The sequence below is a fragment of the Poeciliopsis prolifica genome, unplaced genomic scaffold (assembly GCF_027474105.1).
Source record: "Poeciliopsis prolifica strain line A6 unplaced genomic scaffold, Auburn_PproV2 SCAFFOLD026, whole genome shotgun sequence".
Lineage (NCBI taxonomy): Eukaryota > Metazoa > Chordata > Actinopteri > Cyprinodontiformes > Poeciliidae > Poeciliopsis > Poeciliopsis prolifica.
This window is the reverse complement of record NW_026562401.1, coordinates 5,708,355-5,723,483: the sequence shown is the minus strand read 5'-3', so window position 1 is coordinate 5,723,483 and position 15,129 is coordinate 5,708,355. Positions and strand designations below refer to the sequence as shown.

At 36.9% G+C, this 15,129-nt stretch overlaps 3 protein-coding genes across 7 annotated transcripts; 1 reads left to right on the top strand and 2 right to left on the bottom strand.

Moving 5' to 3' along the window:
- Window positions 1-94: 94 nt before the first annotated feature.
- ing4 (inhibitor of growth family, member 4) lies at window positions 95-4,314 on the bottom strand. Of its 2 annotated transcripts, none has more exons than XM_055047722.1 (8): window positions 4,246-4,314; window positions 3,736-3,807; window positions 2,810-2,976; window positions 2,582-2,696; window positions 2,359-2,470; window positions 2,120-2,264; window positions 894-955; window positions 95-790 (listed from the first exon to the last, which is right to left on the bottom strand). In XM_055047722.1, the coding sequence occupies exons 1-8, from the start codon at window positions 4,280-4,282 to the stop codon at window positions 751-753; spliced, it is 750 nt and encodes a 249-aa protein (XP_054903697.1). In that variant the 5' UTR covers window positions 4,283-4,314; the 3' UTR covers window positions 95-750. The 2 variants fall into 2 exon arrangements, with proteins under 2 accessions (XP_054903697.1, XP_054903698.1); XM_055047723.1 differs by lacking the exon at window positions 4,246-4,314 and adding an exon at window positions 4,109-4,219.
- On the top strand, window positions 3,821-15,109 carry emg1 (EMG1 N1-specific pseudouridine methyltransferase). Of its 4 annotated transcripts, none has more exons than XM_055047718.1 (6): window positions 3,821-4,007; window positions 12,596-12,747; window positions 12,874-12,975; window positions 13,203-13,344; window positions 14,126-14,331; window positions 14,416-15,109. In XM_055047718.1, the coding sequence occupies exons 1-6, from the start codon at window positions 3,905-3,907 to the stop codon at window positions 14,527-14,529; spliced, it is 819 nt and encodes a 272-aa protein (XP_054903693.1). In that variant the 5' UTR covers window positions 3,821-3,904; the 3' UTR covers window positions 14,530-15,109. The 4 variants fall into 4 exon arrangements, with proteins under 4 accessions (XP_054903693.1, XP_054903694.1, XP_054903696.1 ...); XM_055047719.1 differs by having other exon boundaries at window positions 3,950-4,117; XM_055047721.1 differs by lacking the exon at window positions 3,821-4,007 and adding an exon at window positions 8,912-8,934.
- nop2 (NOP2 nucleolar protein homolog (yeast)) lies at window positions 5,826-12,393 on the bottom strand. Its single transcript, XM_055047697.1, has 16 exons — window positions 12,310-12,393; window positions 11,304-11,427; window positions 11,164-11,206; window positions 11,019-11,083; window positions 9,624-9,940; window positions 9,009-9,228; window positions 8,723-8,922; window positions 8,538-8,627; window positions 8,194-8,281; window positions 7,948-8,088; window positions 7,731-7,870; window positions 7,519-7,608; window positions 7,290-7,412; window positions 6,843-6,940; window positions 6,607-6,743; window positions 5,826-6,518 (listed from the first exon to the last, which is right to left on the bottom strand). Exons 2-16 carry the CDS (start codon window positions 11,410-11,412, stop codon window positions 6,088-6,090), a joined length of 2,292 nt encoding a protein of 763 aa, XP_054903672.1. The 5' UTR covers window positions 11,413-11,427; window positions 12,310-12,393; the 3' UTR covers window positions 5,826-6,087.
- Window positions 15,110-15,129: the final 20 nt, after the last annotated feature.

Genomic DNA, 15,129 nt, shown 5'->3' with positions numbered 1-15,129 from the left:
TTCTGACCCAATACCACCACCTGGTGGCCATCTACGCACAGTACATCACATAGTGGAAGCTACCAGTTGAGCGAAAAAAAAGACAAGACCAGAGTGTTTTTTGAGGTAGTAGCTGTATTGAAATGATTGACAGCCCTATCATCCCCTCACCCCGGCACCAATATTTCAGCTACAGAAATGACAATACTTTTCAAGAATGTAGTTTAAATTCTATGCAGCAGTCAAATAAATTTTTTTAAATTAAAATGGGTTAATTCACTACCACATATATCTAATGCTGTGTCACAAAGCAGGTTTTGTCTTATTAATGTATCTAAAAATAGTGTTTCAATTTTAAACAAGGGCAAATTAACAATACAAAAAACAAAACCATTCAAGGCTGATTTTCATTAATACGTAGAAACTTCTCACTTGTCCATGTGAATATCATGTTAATACAGTATTGTATATCAGAGCCACAACTACTAGTCCAAATGGAGCAGCTGTAGTGTTTAATAGTTATGTGGACAAAATTATATATAAGAAAAAGTCACAACAAGAGCACCAAAGATAACTAAAAAAAACTAAAAACTGTTATGCATAAAAAAAAAAAATTAAATATGTTTGTAACCGTCTGGCTCCTTCACGCACTGCATCAGACCAAGGCAAGGATGTAAACCAAAGAGTAAAGCACCAAATGTAAAACAAATATGTCAAACAAAAATGAAGAAAACTTTTTTTCTGTGTTTTGTTCCAGAGTGACCAGGTGAATCACTTTCTCTTTCTGTCTTGAGAGCAGCGTGGACAGTACCTGCAGAGGGGGAATAAAAATTGAGGCGGCGAAGGGAAGCTGCGACCATTTTAAAAACACTTATGTTGCACACATCAATGACAATCAATTTAGACTTTCTCACCATTTTCCACGTGGTTTGGTTGTTAAGCCCACACATGCGAAATGGAACCACTCAATGGAGCACTGAAAAAGAAAAGAGAAAAATCAAAATACATTATTGTAGCACAAACTAACCACTTTGACAAAACCAAGCTTTTCAAAAGATGCAATCAAGAACTGAATGTTCAAAGCCTACAATAAAAGCTACCATTAAACTGTTTTCTTTTCTGCAGTCCTAAAATGATGATGAGGCAAGAGCCTGAAAGAGTTTGAGGCTTATCATTTTGAGATTTGGATCTAGCAATTATATGCACTGCTGTTTAATTGCCATGTTTTCATAATGCAAACAATGGGACCAAAACAAATAACTTTTAGATCATTTCAGGACATTTTTCACCCTAAAAGTGACCTAAAATGTAAAAGTACACATCTAAACATAAAATAATATGGGTGCAGAAATGTACACATAATGTTCTGTTTTTTCAGAACTAACCACCATATTGAAAATCATGTAAAATAGGAGTAATGTTTCAGATTAACTAATTTACCTAAATAACCCAAAAGAAAAAACACAGCTCTTCTACAAGTATTTTTGCTTTCCTTAGTCACATCTCACAGCAAGAGCCATGGTGTGCAAAAAGATACACAAGAATGAGACAGACCGCATTATCGAAAAGTATCACTCAGCTGAGATTATTACAAAGTGTTACAGCGAAGACGCCAACATTCCTCACATTACTGGGCTACAGAGTTTGGAGTAGGGTGTTAGGAAAACTGTAAAACCAAGCCTGGCTAGATTTAGGAAAAACTCCATGACCGTGGGAACATATTTTACACAGACAGGGTGGGTGCTGCTGTAAAATGCAAGAGCCAATTTAGAATAGATTGTATTTGTTTCTCATGTGAACTAGCATATTAGATGTGTACACAAAGTTGACCTCAACTCACAAAGTCCTATGATTTTAAAAGTACATTTAGTTTTATTGTGATTGAGGAACAGCTGGACTAAAATACCTCCATTTTTAATCTGTTAAAAAAACTGTTCTTGATCACCAACTAAGAGAAATACAAATGCAGAAAACCACTGCCTTTTGAGTTCTCCCAGTAATTCATAAATTTGCAGCAAAAATGCATCATGAACAAATGATGCTTAGTTTGCAAACAGGCACATGTGAAATAGGGTCGTAAGTTAAGCTATTAATCGCAAATAATCGCAAACAAACAAATAAACAAACAAAAACAACTCACATCGGTGTTGTCACAGCCAATCATCTCGCCATAAGACACCTGATGACACAAACAATAAGTGGGCTCATTGGGGTCCACAGGCATGTCCAGCACATCAGATGGGTGCACATTGCCAAAGTTGGAGGCAGGGGCATTGAAATCCCCTCTAAACAGATGAAGGAGAAAAAAAATATATATAACATCAGTGTTCTTTTACTATTAAAACCTACGCAGCATCATGACAAGATATAAAAACATACTGCTGAAAAAGTTTGACTTTCTTCTGTGCGCTCTTGGGACTTCCATCTTCGTCTGAGCTCTTCACTTTAGATCTTGTTTTAGCAGACTTCTTCTCCTTCTGTCTGGAGTCCACTGGAAATACACAAACACTCCAGTGTTACACAAAGCCCAATTTGTAAAAATTGTACAAGTTGTCAAAACAAAACAAAGAACATACAGAGAAAATAGAAAGCAAGCACACACCTTTCTTTCCCTTACTGGAGGTGGAATCGTAATCTGTGCTCTCAATCTGTTTCTCCTTCAGGTCAGCTTCAAACCGAGCCAAATCTGTGTCCAGGCGTCGGATGTGTTTGTCGACCTGTTGAAAAAAGTAAACAAAGAAGCCCACTGATATATGGTGTATAATTTTGAAATGTTTGACATTTAGAACATATGTATGCAGAATATTAAGATTATGTCACATGTACCAACCATTTCATAGGTCTGCATAGCCAGCTGCACCTTGTCATCTCCAAACTCCTTGCATTTACTGTAGGACTGCTGAATCTGCCTCAGTAGGGACAGTTTTTGATCAGAGGAGAGAGTCCGGGCATTGGAGGTGTATTCTTTCGCCAGAGAGTCAATCTGTCCTTTTAGGTCTAAATGAAATAAACATAAGTTTTTTTTTATTAGTACATTTATTTAACTTTTAGAAATGCTCACAAAAAAGTAAAAGCTATTTATTGTGTAGAAAACTTTTTCTCGTCCTGTCTCCTGTGTTCTTTATGATGCTGTTTGTTCATTAATATTCTCTAGCAAACCAAACAGCAGGATTTATGCTGACATTAAATTACACACACAGGTGAACTCAATTTACAAATTAAGCTACTCCTGCAATTGGTTGCACTGGGTTTTATTTAGGGGTGTAAGAATAAAGGAGGTTAAGTCGAACCAGGCTTTCTTTGAGGCGTAGTATGTTTGTCAACAGGTAGCAAACACAAATCTTCAGCACATTCGTTTTTGATGTGTAATTTCAATTGCGGTTTGAAAATAAATTTAGAACAGATCCAAGACACTTGGGAAAACAAATTGTATCCATTTGCTTCAATTTCACAAGAGTGTTGCACTTTGTATGTCATACAAAATCCCAACAAAACATAAAATATGAAAAGTTAGAATTTGAAAACCTTTGGAAAGGCACCGCAACTTCAATTCACAAACAAAAAAAATAGAATCAGTTGGTTTTCTACATAAATATATAATAAAAAAATAAATAAAGTTAAGTTTAGTAGGAGCCATCATTTATATGACTGGTAAGATCCAAAATACAATTCAGGAACATACAGAGATCAACAATGCTTGAAGAATGGATACCTCATGAATATATGTGACAAACACTCAATTTGATTTATTCCCACCTTCTGTGCGTTGATCGAGATCTCTCATCAAATTAAAGTTCCTCTGCAGCTCGAAGGGAAGATTTTCAATGCCTGGATAGATGAAGATGGTGGGGAAAGATAAAAACATCCGTTTAAGTGCACAATCAATCAAACGGTGGAAAATACTGCGAGTGCGGTAGCTAGCTTAATGTTCTACGTGAAATACAATTTATTTTATCTTCTGAATTTATTCAACAAATACCAAACATACGGGAGTCTTTGCGGGTTAAAAGAAACAAAGTACATCGACAGTAAGTATTGAAACGTTGCATGTACTATGAGATATTCAGCAGCATTTTAGCTTCGCGACAAAGCGCTTCTCCAGGAAATAGACAGAGCCCAAAAGACTGACCGTTAGAAAGTGAGTAACGCGTTTTCCTCTATCTAATAAAAATACATGAACTGCGGGGCATAATTAAATGCAAACTATTACTTGACTAAATTAAATTGAGCATGTGCAAGCAGCTTCAAAGCTCATTTCAAGCTTACTGTCCAAATAATGCTCCAAATACATCCCCGCCGCCATCTTGGAAAAGGTAAACAAGGCAGTTTCCGTATCGAAAGGGACCAATCTGATTTTCAGGACTTTTTAAGGAAAAAACTTCACCTTCGGTATACTTTATGTCTACTATGTTCACCATCCCCCTTAAGAAATTAAACAGAAATGAGAATAACATTTTTAACATGAGTGGAGCCCAAATTACAGCCCAAATTTTTAAAAATAAATTAATTGCCAATACTATTTCTTACTAATTGAAATAGTAGCGTTTTAATACAGACTCCTGGGTTAAAAGTACAAATTAATTTTTGTTTTGTAGTTAAGTTCTACCAAAGACATGAACTGCAGTGAAGCTTACATTAGTATGTCTATAGTGAAACTACTGCGTTCTTCAATTTAATTATTTAAATTCTAAATAAAGTTCTCGATTTTTCTCCTGTACTCCTTTGGGCCAAAACAGCAGCCCCGTGTACTTAAGCCATGAGCAAAAATGTTGAATGTATGATTCTTTACTTCAACTATTTAATAGTCTAATATGAGAAAGAAATCTAAGTTGATATCCAAAATAAATATATAAATAAATACCTATTTTCTTCAGTGAATGACTGAGTCACAGGAATCTTTAAAACTAAATTTGTCCAAAACAAAGAAAAAACTCAGCAAGGAGGTGGTGGAGTCATTTTTTGGGCCGAAATCATAGGGAGAGAATCATTGATCAGCCCCTTCAGAGTAACCGTAGGTCTGAAAATGACCTCAGCAAAGTATATGGACTTTCTGACTGATCACTTTCTTTCATGGTTCAAAAAGAAGAGCTGTACCTTCAGTATCAAAATCATCTTCATGCATGACAATGCACCATCTCATGCTGAGAGGAATACCACTGTTATGGGCATAAAGGGAGAAACTCATGGTGTGGTCACCGTCTTCCTCTGACCTCAACCCTATTGAAAACTTTTAGGGTTTCCTCAAGCAAAAGATCTGAGGATGGGATCCAATTCATATCAAAACAGCAGCTCAGGGAAGGTTTTCTGGCACCCTGCAAAGAAATTCAAGCAGAAACTGTCCACAAACTCACAAGTTCAATGAATGCAAGAATTGTGCAGGCGATATCAAATAAGGGGTCCTATGATAACATGATTGAAATAGCTTTTGATTTTGGTACATGTGACCACAGAATGCTGCACATTAAAATAATGACTGTTTGCAGTTCATTAAAATTCATAAACTGTTTAGAAAATCTGTTGCGCATAATATTTTGGAACAGTGTATTTTGTGTTTATTTTTGAAAAAAAAACGTACTATTCTCATGGGGAGTTTTGTTCAGTAAAATTTTATTTATACTGTAATAGTTCATGACTTGAAAATCATACTGACCATAATTTGCATTGACCATTTAAGAAAATCTGAGAATATTTCACTTGCATAATCACTTGGAACACGGTGTATTTTAAATATTCCAAATTAACCTACATATATTCTCTTAGTTAATGTTTTATTACTCTACAAGAAATTTATTTTCTTGAAGGTTAAAGTGATTAAAACCAGACAACTAAAGCCAGATAACTGAAAAAAAATTTGTCTTAAAACATTTATTGTTTTATGGAGGTTCACCTGCAGCAAACCTACAACATTATAGATCAGATAAAACAGGAAAAAAAAAAAACAGTGAAATCAAATTTATCAGCATATAGCCATACTTAACACGTTACTCTGAAGCAGATAACATTGACCCAAAGAATATTTCAATGTATAGAAAGGGAGTTGGGTATTTAACAGGACTCTACAAAGTTTTTTTTGTCACCTGAAATGTTTCACTGCTTACATGTCAAACATTATTTGTTTTTTTGAAACTTGTGCTTCATCTTTTTGAATTTATTCTTTCCCATCCTGTTCTTCATTTTCAAGGGTGATTTCCCCTTTTTGGTTTGCTTTTTCTCAAATCTACTTCCATCTTTTTTGACAGTTTTTGATGCGGTTGTCTGTACAGGAGTCTTCTTCACAGGATTCTTTGCCTGGACTCCCTTCACAGTCTCTCCGTCCATTTTGGCAATCTTTGCCTTCTTTGGTCCGGTCTGAGAGCCCTGTTGTCCTTTTATCTTGATGTTTGCTGGTTTTTTAGCTGCTGCTCCATTAGTTTTGGCATTTTGTTTTAGGGCACCCATCTTTTCTGGTGCAGTTTTATTAGCTGCTTTGCTTTTGGACGGTTTATCTTCCGGAGAATCTGTAGCTTCTGTTGCCTCAGAAGCTTCTGTTGTCTCGTCTTCTACAAATACCAACACAACAAGTTATGCAATCATAACATTAAACAGAGAAAACATGTCAATCTGGACTCAGATTTGAGAGAGAGTTACCTTTCCCAACTGAAGCTGATGGGATTACATTAGAGAACTTCTTAAATTTGGCCACGAAAAATCCATCCATGTTGTGGGAATGTGGGTAAAAACGGCGGGTGTGTTGCAGGGAGGGATGGAATCTAAATTTCTTGAAACTACAGAGGACATAAAATGTTTTTCTATTTAATGATCACAGTGTTTATCAGTCAGTAAATGGGTAGGCTCTGTGAAAACGGATTGGTCAATTTAATCACCTGGTGAAGCCTTCCTTCCCAAAATCAAGTCCGGTTGGGACTAGTTTAACATTCCTCTTCTTCAATGCGTAGTCCACCACCCACTCATTCTCCTCCACCTGGTTGGAGACAGACGTTACTATCAATGTTTAAATCAAGAGAAACATCCACACAAATAAAATGAGCATGATAGTGGGATTCTTTTATCATTATTAAATGAATAATTTACTTTAAACAAGCTTCTATATCTTTCTGAAAAAGTAAGTCCTCTTGAAATAAGCCAGAACAAAGATATTTGCACTACAAACTAGACTAAAACTACTTGGTAAGATTTTGTGTTTTTGCTCCATAACTTGTTGATTTCATGTAATTGTTCAGATTATGTTAAGGTGAATAGATTGCAATGTTTTTAATAATTCAGACATCTGCTTCACTGCAGTCCTGAGTAAACCTGCAGTGAACACATACCATTATTGAGCATGTGCAGTAGACCAGGTATCCTCCAGTAGAAGACGCTGCATTCACAGAGTCGATAGCCGACAGAAGCAGTTCTTTTTGCAAATGAGCAGAGCGCAGAATATCCGGCTCATCCTAATCGAAAGACAAGATTAGAGGGAAGATGTTTTAATGAGCAATGAAATTTTAACTGAGAGGGTATCTGTAGATCAATAGGCAGAGACAAGCTGTGACGTTTCACCTTACTGGTCTTTACAGCTGGATCTTTTGCAATAACTCCAGTGCCTGAGCATGGTGCATCAAGCAGCACTCTGTCAAACCCTCCCATTACCTGCAGCAAAAACCTCCATAGTTCAGTAAACTATAAACGATACAGTCGTGACATTTATTTAAACCAATAAATAAATGTTTTTTATTTATGTCTTGCAAATGAACCTTCTGAAATGAAATTACCTTTGGGAATTGCCTGCCATCGTAATTGCTGACCACAGAGTTAGTGACCCCGAGGCGGTGAAGGTTTCCCACCACGCTCTTCAGTCTTTCAGCATTAGCATCATTAGCTACGACGATTCCTGTGTTTCTCATCAGTTGAGCTAAACGGAGGAACGTTCACTTCAACATTTAGCTCTCAACACATAATTTGCAGGCATTAGAGCAACAAATATCTTACCCATATAGGAGGTCTTTCCTCCAGGGGCCGAGCTCATGTCCAGCACCAGCTCCCCCTCCTGTGGAGAGAGCGCCATAACAGGAAGAAAGCTGGACGCTCCCTGCAGCATGTAATGACCGGCCAGATACTCTGGGGTCGCACCTGGATTTAAACAAAGCATGACATCAAAAATCTGGCGGCTGAAATATGATTCTCTGAAAAAAATTCAGGCTAAAATCAGAGTTAACATGTTGAAGAGAAACGTACCGATAGGAACTGAGGAGTCATAGATGACCAAACCCACTTTGGACCATTTCCCCAGTGGGTCCAGGTTTACTCCTCTGTTGATCAGAGCCTACACAACGAAAAATACAAAACGATCCAAGTTAAATCTATGTCATTTAGTTCAAATAGAATTATAAAACACACCAGTACCTTTTCTATTGCATACATTACCAAAATAGCTTCAGATTTTTTTTTCATTCTGTCTTTTCCAAAATGTATAATCAAAGTCTGTCTTCAGCAGATTTATGTGAATGAAATTAAATCTGAAAAGCTGCCCAGATTAATATATTGGCACTGTCACACTCTACAGAGTCCATAGTAGTTACCTGTGCAAGGTCCCGCCTCCTTGTTTTCAGCGTGTTGGTTCGAATTGTGACCGGTCTCTGAATTTCATTGGCTTCCAGGAAGTCAACAAGCTGCCGAAAGCAACAAAAATTACTTTTTTTTCAAGCTGCCACCCAGAACTTTTCAGTGAATCATAGATTTGTGGATGCAAAACAAACAAACCGACCTCTGAGAGAGGAAAGAGGTCCATTAATTTCTCAATGAGGAATTCGTTGTAGCTGTAATAAGTACAAAGGTCTTTCTTCAGAAGACAGAGGTAATCCACTCTGGCTTTCCCCTCCTCCCTTTTTGCAGAGAAATTACAGAGGACATCAATGTTGTCCTTTATTCTCTGATGGACTGCCTTCAGGTCCAGAGACAGGCCACCTGAAAACACAGGTGAGAGATGAAGGTTTGGTCATTTGCAGAACATTTCCAGAGGATTTGTCGTCAGATTTTAAGGACAGACTCACCCTCTTTCTCACTCTCCTCAGCAGAGGGAAATCGGAAGGTATCAAAATCATCTGCGTTAGTTTGGATTGTTTCCTCCTCATCCATGTCAGAATCTGATTTATGCTTTTCATCACCATCGTCATCATCATCCTCCTCTTCATCATCGTCATCATCACTGCTTAGACCCATGGATTCCTTCAGTTTCTTTTCTTTTTTGGCAGCACGTTCAATTGGAAGAAGCTGAAGTGGATCAAATCAACAAATTAAATTAATGTAATATTTTGCCACAATTATAAAATCCAAGCATTCCTGGGCAGAGTTAGACTTCTGATTGAAAGGCCTAAGGACTAATTTAACTTTCAACTGTGAAGTTTGACAAACTTCTGAAAGGAAACAAAAGAAAACCTGCAGACTTTCACAATCTTCCAGTAAAGCTAAAAAGAAGCATTCCAGATGGAAATGAAAAAAGTCCTACATTAACAAAAAGAATGAGTGAACTTAAAGTGTCATTCCAAACACTGTATAACAGTTAATATCTTTCATGGTGGACTGGCTACATTAAACAGAAGCTTTTTTTTTTTTTTTTTGGCCAATTTTTAAATAAAATAAAAATAGAGAAAAATCAGATAACATACATCATCTCCATCACTGTCCTCCTCTTCGTCTTTCTCCTCTTCCTGTCCACTGCCATCATCTTCTGCGCCATAGTCATCAACCATTTCTTCATCATCATCATCATTTTCTTCTTCTTCCTCCAGGTTTTTTAATCCCAAATCTGTACTTTTCTTTTCTTGTTCTTTTCCTCCCTTCTTTGGCAGAAGAACCTTCTTTTCCTCTTCCTCTTCCTCCTCATCTTCCCACATCTCCTCGCTGTCATCCTCACTTTCAGGTTCATCCATTTTGCGCTTCCTCTTTGTAGGTTTCAACCATGTACTGTTGTCATCGCTGTATCCTTTGGACAGAAATAATAAGCACATATTTTCAATTGAAATTTGAGGCAGATGGAGAGAGCCTTTTAGAAACATACAGAAACAACTCCTATATATGTTCAAAACAACTCCTATATATGTTAAACACATTTATTTAACATTTTTCAGTGAACAAGAATCTAGTATTATTTTTTGATCAAAGAATTCCTTCATATTCTAAGCAAGCACAAAAATGTTCTTGTTTAAAAAAAAAAACCCTTATTCCTATGTGTAAAGTATGAAATACTACAGTATTTCATATTTCATACTTCAGTGGATTCAAAATGTCCCCCAAAACAGCTCCATCCAACAGCCCAGACACATTTTGGTATAGTCTGTAACACTCTGTAGTTGTTTCTTAATTAAAACAGATGTTTGTCATTTTTTAATCTTTCAACTAGTTATGTGGGATTGTATTTAAGCACACCTGACAGGTAGCGATAATACTAAAAAATTATAAATCAAAGCTGGGTTGCTTGGAAGTTAAATAAACAAAATGTGACCAGGAAAAGTGTTTTTTTTTTTTTTATCTTTAGCCTAGCATTGCTTCAGCCACACTCGGGTTGATTTCCCTTAAGAAGTTTGTATTATTTGTTGCTTTGTGTTTGTACTCAGAAATCTAATTTCTTGAGATCACCAATGAAGTCGGAACATTGACCACTGGGAAGGTTGTAGATAACCAGGCAGAGTTTGACATCCAATATGACTAGTTCAACACAAAATGTATTTAAAACCATTTATTTTTGCTCCTCACAGTTTGACATCTATCACATCTATGACTCTTTCCAATAAACCTCAAAATAAAGCTGAAAAAAAAAATTATGACAGTAAAGAATAAACAGATGTGAGCAAGAAACTATTAACATTTTTTTATTTTTTTACAATAATAACAGAGTTTCCAGGAGGATGAAAAGTGAAAACACAATGGAAAGTTCATTAATGTGGACAAAACCAAAAATACTTCACTTTGTGTACAATTAATCCAAAGGCACATTTAGAATGTTGCTTATGGTGACAGGCTTATGTCATGTCATGGAAAATGGTTTAGATTGATGCACTTACCTTTTTTTGGTTGTCTCTCAGCGATATCTTCTGGCTTTTTTAGGTTCTCAACTCTCTTAGCAGCTCTGAGAAATTGCAAACGTTACTAAACACCTTGCAAACACTGTGGCTGTATTTAAAGCTGACTAAGCAGTCCACCTGTTACCTTTTTCTGGCTCTACTTGACAAACGTTTTGGTCCTGCATCTTCTGCAAAGACAAGACAATGTTATACACAAAGGGCAGTAAAAGAAGCAAACAGTCTGTGCTTTTGTTTTCATAAAGAATCAGAAAAAAAGATACTTACCTTCTGTATCTATGAAGTTGGCCAACTCAACCTCTGCTCCCTTTTGCTTTCTGGCTTTCTTACCCGGCCCCCTCTTCACCTTGTTGGTGGGATCAAGCTTCCGACCCATGACTCCAACTCTCAGCTACAAATTGAAGAAGCAGAGAAGATTAAATCAATAGTATCACTCCTTGCCCTAACAACAAATTAGTGAACATTATCAATACCCTACATATCATACCGACTCTGACACAGAGAGGCCACAAGCTGCTCTATACAGCCTCTACATTGGCTCTAATTAACTTTGACCAATAAGAACATGGACATACATAATAGTCCTATTGAGTTTTCTGACAGTACAGTGGACACTATTTAATTTATCCTTCAAAAATAGTTGTGGCAATTGGTAGTACAAAGGGTTTAATAATAAAAATATTATACCCCAAGTAAATATAGTCTGCACCTGTACGTTTAGTAAAAACAGTAATTTCTAAGAGTCTAATTTATAAACTATTAATATTACAGAGGGAAGTATGAAAACTACTGGATTTAAAATAAAAATAAATAAATAAAACTGAATTACTAACTTACCCCACCCTGGCCAGCTTAAACTGATGGCAAACTTTACTAACAAAAAGTGCCAAAAAGCCTGTTTAAAATAATAGGTTCAGAAACATGGCTTATGGAAACAAGTCAATTATCGACTGAAGATAATACATGGCAGACATGGGAGCATGTATGTAAACGGGTTCGGTAAAAGGTCGTATGTAGATATAGGAAGTAAAAGCCAGCGTTACTTACTCGATTATTTTGTTTGCCTAAAAGAAATACATCAATGAAGCTGTACGACTGTCTAACGAGCGGGTTAGCATTGAGCTGCACAGTGACAAACCAATCTGGTTATAAAATAATGAGCCTTTTATAAAACAAGACCTGCTTCAGCGAACCCAGGGGGCAATTTAAAAGGTTTCCGTTCTGAAAAGTGTGTTGTTTTTATGGCTTAACTACATAATACTCAAATACTCACCCACTAATCGAAGCTTTTTGACTCCAGACCTTCAGGTTTCCACACGTGAAATTTCCTTCCACACGTTGCTGGACAATATCCGGCTCACGAAGATGACGTACTAATCAAGCGCGTCATTAAAATGTTTTGGTTTTATTTAAACAAAATAGTAAATGTTCTCATTCATCATTTATGTCAAAAGAAACAGATTATCTTCTGTAAATGCATTACTTTAATAATGTAATAATTAAAAAAATATCTCAATGCGTTTTCTTCACTGACGTCATCTTTCTGCGACTAACCAAAGGAGTCATGGCATCTGGAAAGAAGCGTGGTCTGGAACATTTGGATGAATATGAACCAAAAGCAGCAAAAACAGGCAAAATCAGCCTCCATGATCGAATGGCTGAAAGAAGACTCATTGTTATTCTGGAGGGAGCATCGTTAGAAACTGTAAAGGTTAGAGAATAACGCTTCTTTTAATTTCAAACATAACCAACATCTATGACCAGCTAACGTTGAGAGGATTTAATACTGATCTGTGCCTGTTGCTGTTTGGTTTGCTGTTTGGTTTGTGTCTTACAGGTTGGTAAAACATTTGAGTTGTTAAACTGCGATCAGCACAAAAACATGATCATCAAAAGTGGAAGAGATCCGGGACACATAAGACCAGACATCACACATCAGGTAAACACAAACCTTACGTCAGCCTGAGAAGTTTTTTATATATTTATTCTAAATTATTATGAATAGAAATTAATTCCAATGCTTTTTCCACTTACTCTCAGATATGTGAAATTACTACTTTTTATCCTAATCCATTTTTTTTTTTGTTTTTTGGTTGTGTATTTTTACTTTTCTTGCAGTATGTGTCTGATTAAGGTTTCTGAAAACAATCTGTCCATTCATTTCAGTGTCTGCTTATGCTGATGGACAGTCCACTGAACAGGGCGGGCCTGTTGCAGGTTTACATCCACACCGAGAAAAACGCCCTAATAGAGATCAACCCACAGACTCGCATCCCCAGAACTTTCACCCGCTTCTGTGGTTTAATAGGTATTGTTTCTTTTTTGTTGTCTACAGTGGCTTGCGAAAGTATTTACTCCCCTTAATCTGCTTTTACATTGAGATTTCTTATATTAAATGTGTTCCCTAGATGATGTTTGGGAAACTGCATATGGGGCTTCTTAAGGTTCTCTTTTTAATAAAAACCTTTGTGCCACTTTTCAGTAGCTGTGAGATTTGTGCTGACAGATTTTCCCAACCGAGCTGTGGATCTTTGCAACTCCTTCAGAGTTACCATTGGCCTATCGGCTGGTTGTGTGATTCATGCTCTGATGTTTTCTAACAAACCTCTGAGACCTTCACAGAGCAGCTGGATTCATGTTGAGATCACAAGATTACACTCAGATTAACTCCCTTAATCAGAGAATTTATGAAGAAAATCTTTTAACATTTGATGTTTAGATTGATCAGATTAAAGGGAACTTTATAAAAATGATTGCCATGTTTTTTTTTCTTATTATTATTTCTTCTATTTGTCAAACTGCTGGAAATTGTCTGTCGATTCCCTTCCACCTCACAGTTGTCCATTTCTTTGTACTGGCCAATTACATAAAGCTGTCGCTGGAAACTGAATTTCACAGAGGAACTTTCATGAAGGATTAATAATAAAGTTTTGTCTCATCTAACCTAAACTACACTAAATGTTGTAGTCATCATGTAACAAATTATTGAACAGTTGAAGAGGGATAACGACTTTTGCAATATCCTTTTTATGCATAGCCAAGTTTTCTCTCCATCTCTTTGACTATTTCTTCTATCTCTAACACCAAAGTTCAGCTGCTGCACAAATTGAGCGTCAGAGCCGCTGACGGTCCTCAGAAGCTGCTGAAGATGATTAAAAATCCAGTGTCTGATCACCTGCCCCCCGGCTGCCCTCGCATCGGCATGTCCTTCTCCGCTGGGGAGGCCGTTAATGCTCGGACCGTGGTGCCAGAGGGCCCTGCAGCAGTGGTGATCGGAGCGTTTGCACATGGTTCGGTGAGGAGATGATACAGATAGTGCTTGTTTCATGGTTTCAAATAATTTCTCAATGTAACCACTGTTGGGTTTTTTTCCCCTCAGGTGAATGTGGACTACACCGAGCAGACAGTCTCTATAAGTAACTACCCCCTCTCTGCAGCTCTGACCTGTGCCAAAATATGCTCCGCCTTTGAGGAGGTGTGGGGCGTCCTGTGACAGGCGGATCACAATAAACTGCTGAACGGAAACAACTGTAATTACCTGGTTCTGATTCCAATGAACCAGATTTACTGGAACAAATGCTGAACGTTGCCACAGGAAGCAGAGAGCGCCCGCTCCCACATAAATATGATGTTTGTTTGGTTTTCTCAAGATGAAAAACATGAAAACAAAAATCATCATGTCAACATAATGGGATCGTTTTTACATGGTTTCCAGATAACAAAAACAAATATTTTTTTTATTGTAATGAAGTGATTGTTTGGATTGGAAAAGTTTTGTTTTCTAGTTTAAAGTGGCTATTATTTCTCCTCTGTTCAGTTCAGTGCTCCTGCATCTCCATTGTAAATTCCAAACATGGAGATGAGCCAGAATGGTGCGTTTCAGTGCTGCTTGTCAACCTCGTAATTGATACTAAATTGGCTGTAAAAGAATTATCTATGAATTTGTGTTTTTTCCCTCCATGAATATAATTTTTATTGGACCTTATGGTTACTTATGGTTAACACATTATCCTTTGAAAAAACTTTTTGTACCAAAATGTGTCACACAAAGTTTAAATTAAAAATGTATTTTTAGGAAAGGGTGTTTGTTTTC

Coding starts and splice junctions, on each gene's coding strand:
- emg1 (XM_055047718.1), top strand. CDS start 3,905: ATGTTCTACGTGAAATACAATTTATTTTATCTTCTGAATTTATTCAAC. Junction 4,008..12,595: donor AGAAACAAAGTACATCGACA/GTAAGTATTGAA, acceptor GACTAACCAAAG/GAGTCATGGCATCTGGAAAG. Junction 14,332..14,415: donor GAGCGTTTGCACATGGTTCG/GTGAGGAGATGA, acceptor TTTTCCCCTCAG/GTGAATGTGGACTACACCGA.
- ing4 (XM_055047722.1), bottom strand. CDS start 4,282: ATGGCGGCGGGGATGTATTTGGAGCATTATTTGGACA. Junction 2,697..2,809: donor CTATGCAGACCTATGAAATG/GTTGGTACATGT, acceptor TTTTTTCAACAG/GTCGACAAACACATCCGACG. Junction 2,471..2,581: donor CTCCAGTAAGGGAAAGAAAG/GTGTGTGCTTGC, acceptor GTGTATTTCCAG/TGGACTCCAGACAGAAGGAG.
- nop2 (XM_055047697.1), bottom strand. CDS start 11,412: ATGGGTCGGAAGCTTGATCCCACCAACAAGGTGAAGAGGGGGCCGGGT. Junction 9,229..9,623: donor AGGACAGTGATGGAGATGAT/GTATGTTATCTG, acceptor GATCCACTTCAG/CTTCTTCCAATTGAACGTGC. Junction 8,628..8,722: donor ACCTCTTTCCTCTCTCAGAG/GTCGGTTTGTTT, acceptor TGCTTTCGGCAG/CTTGTTGACTTCCTGGAAGC.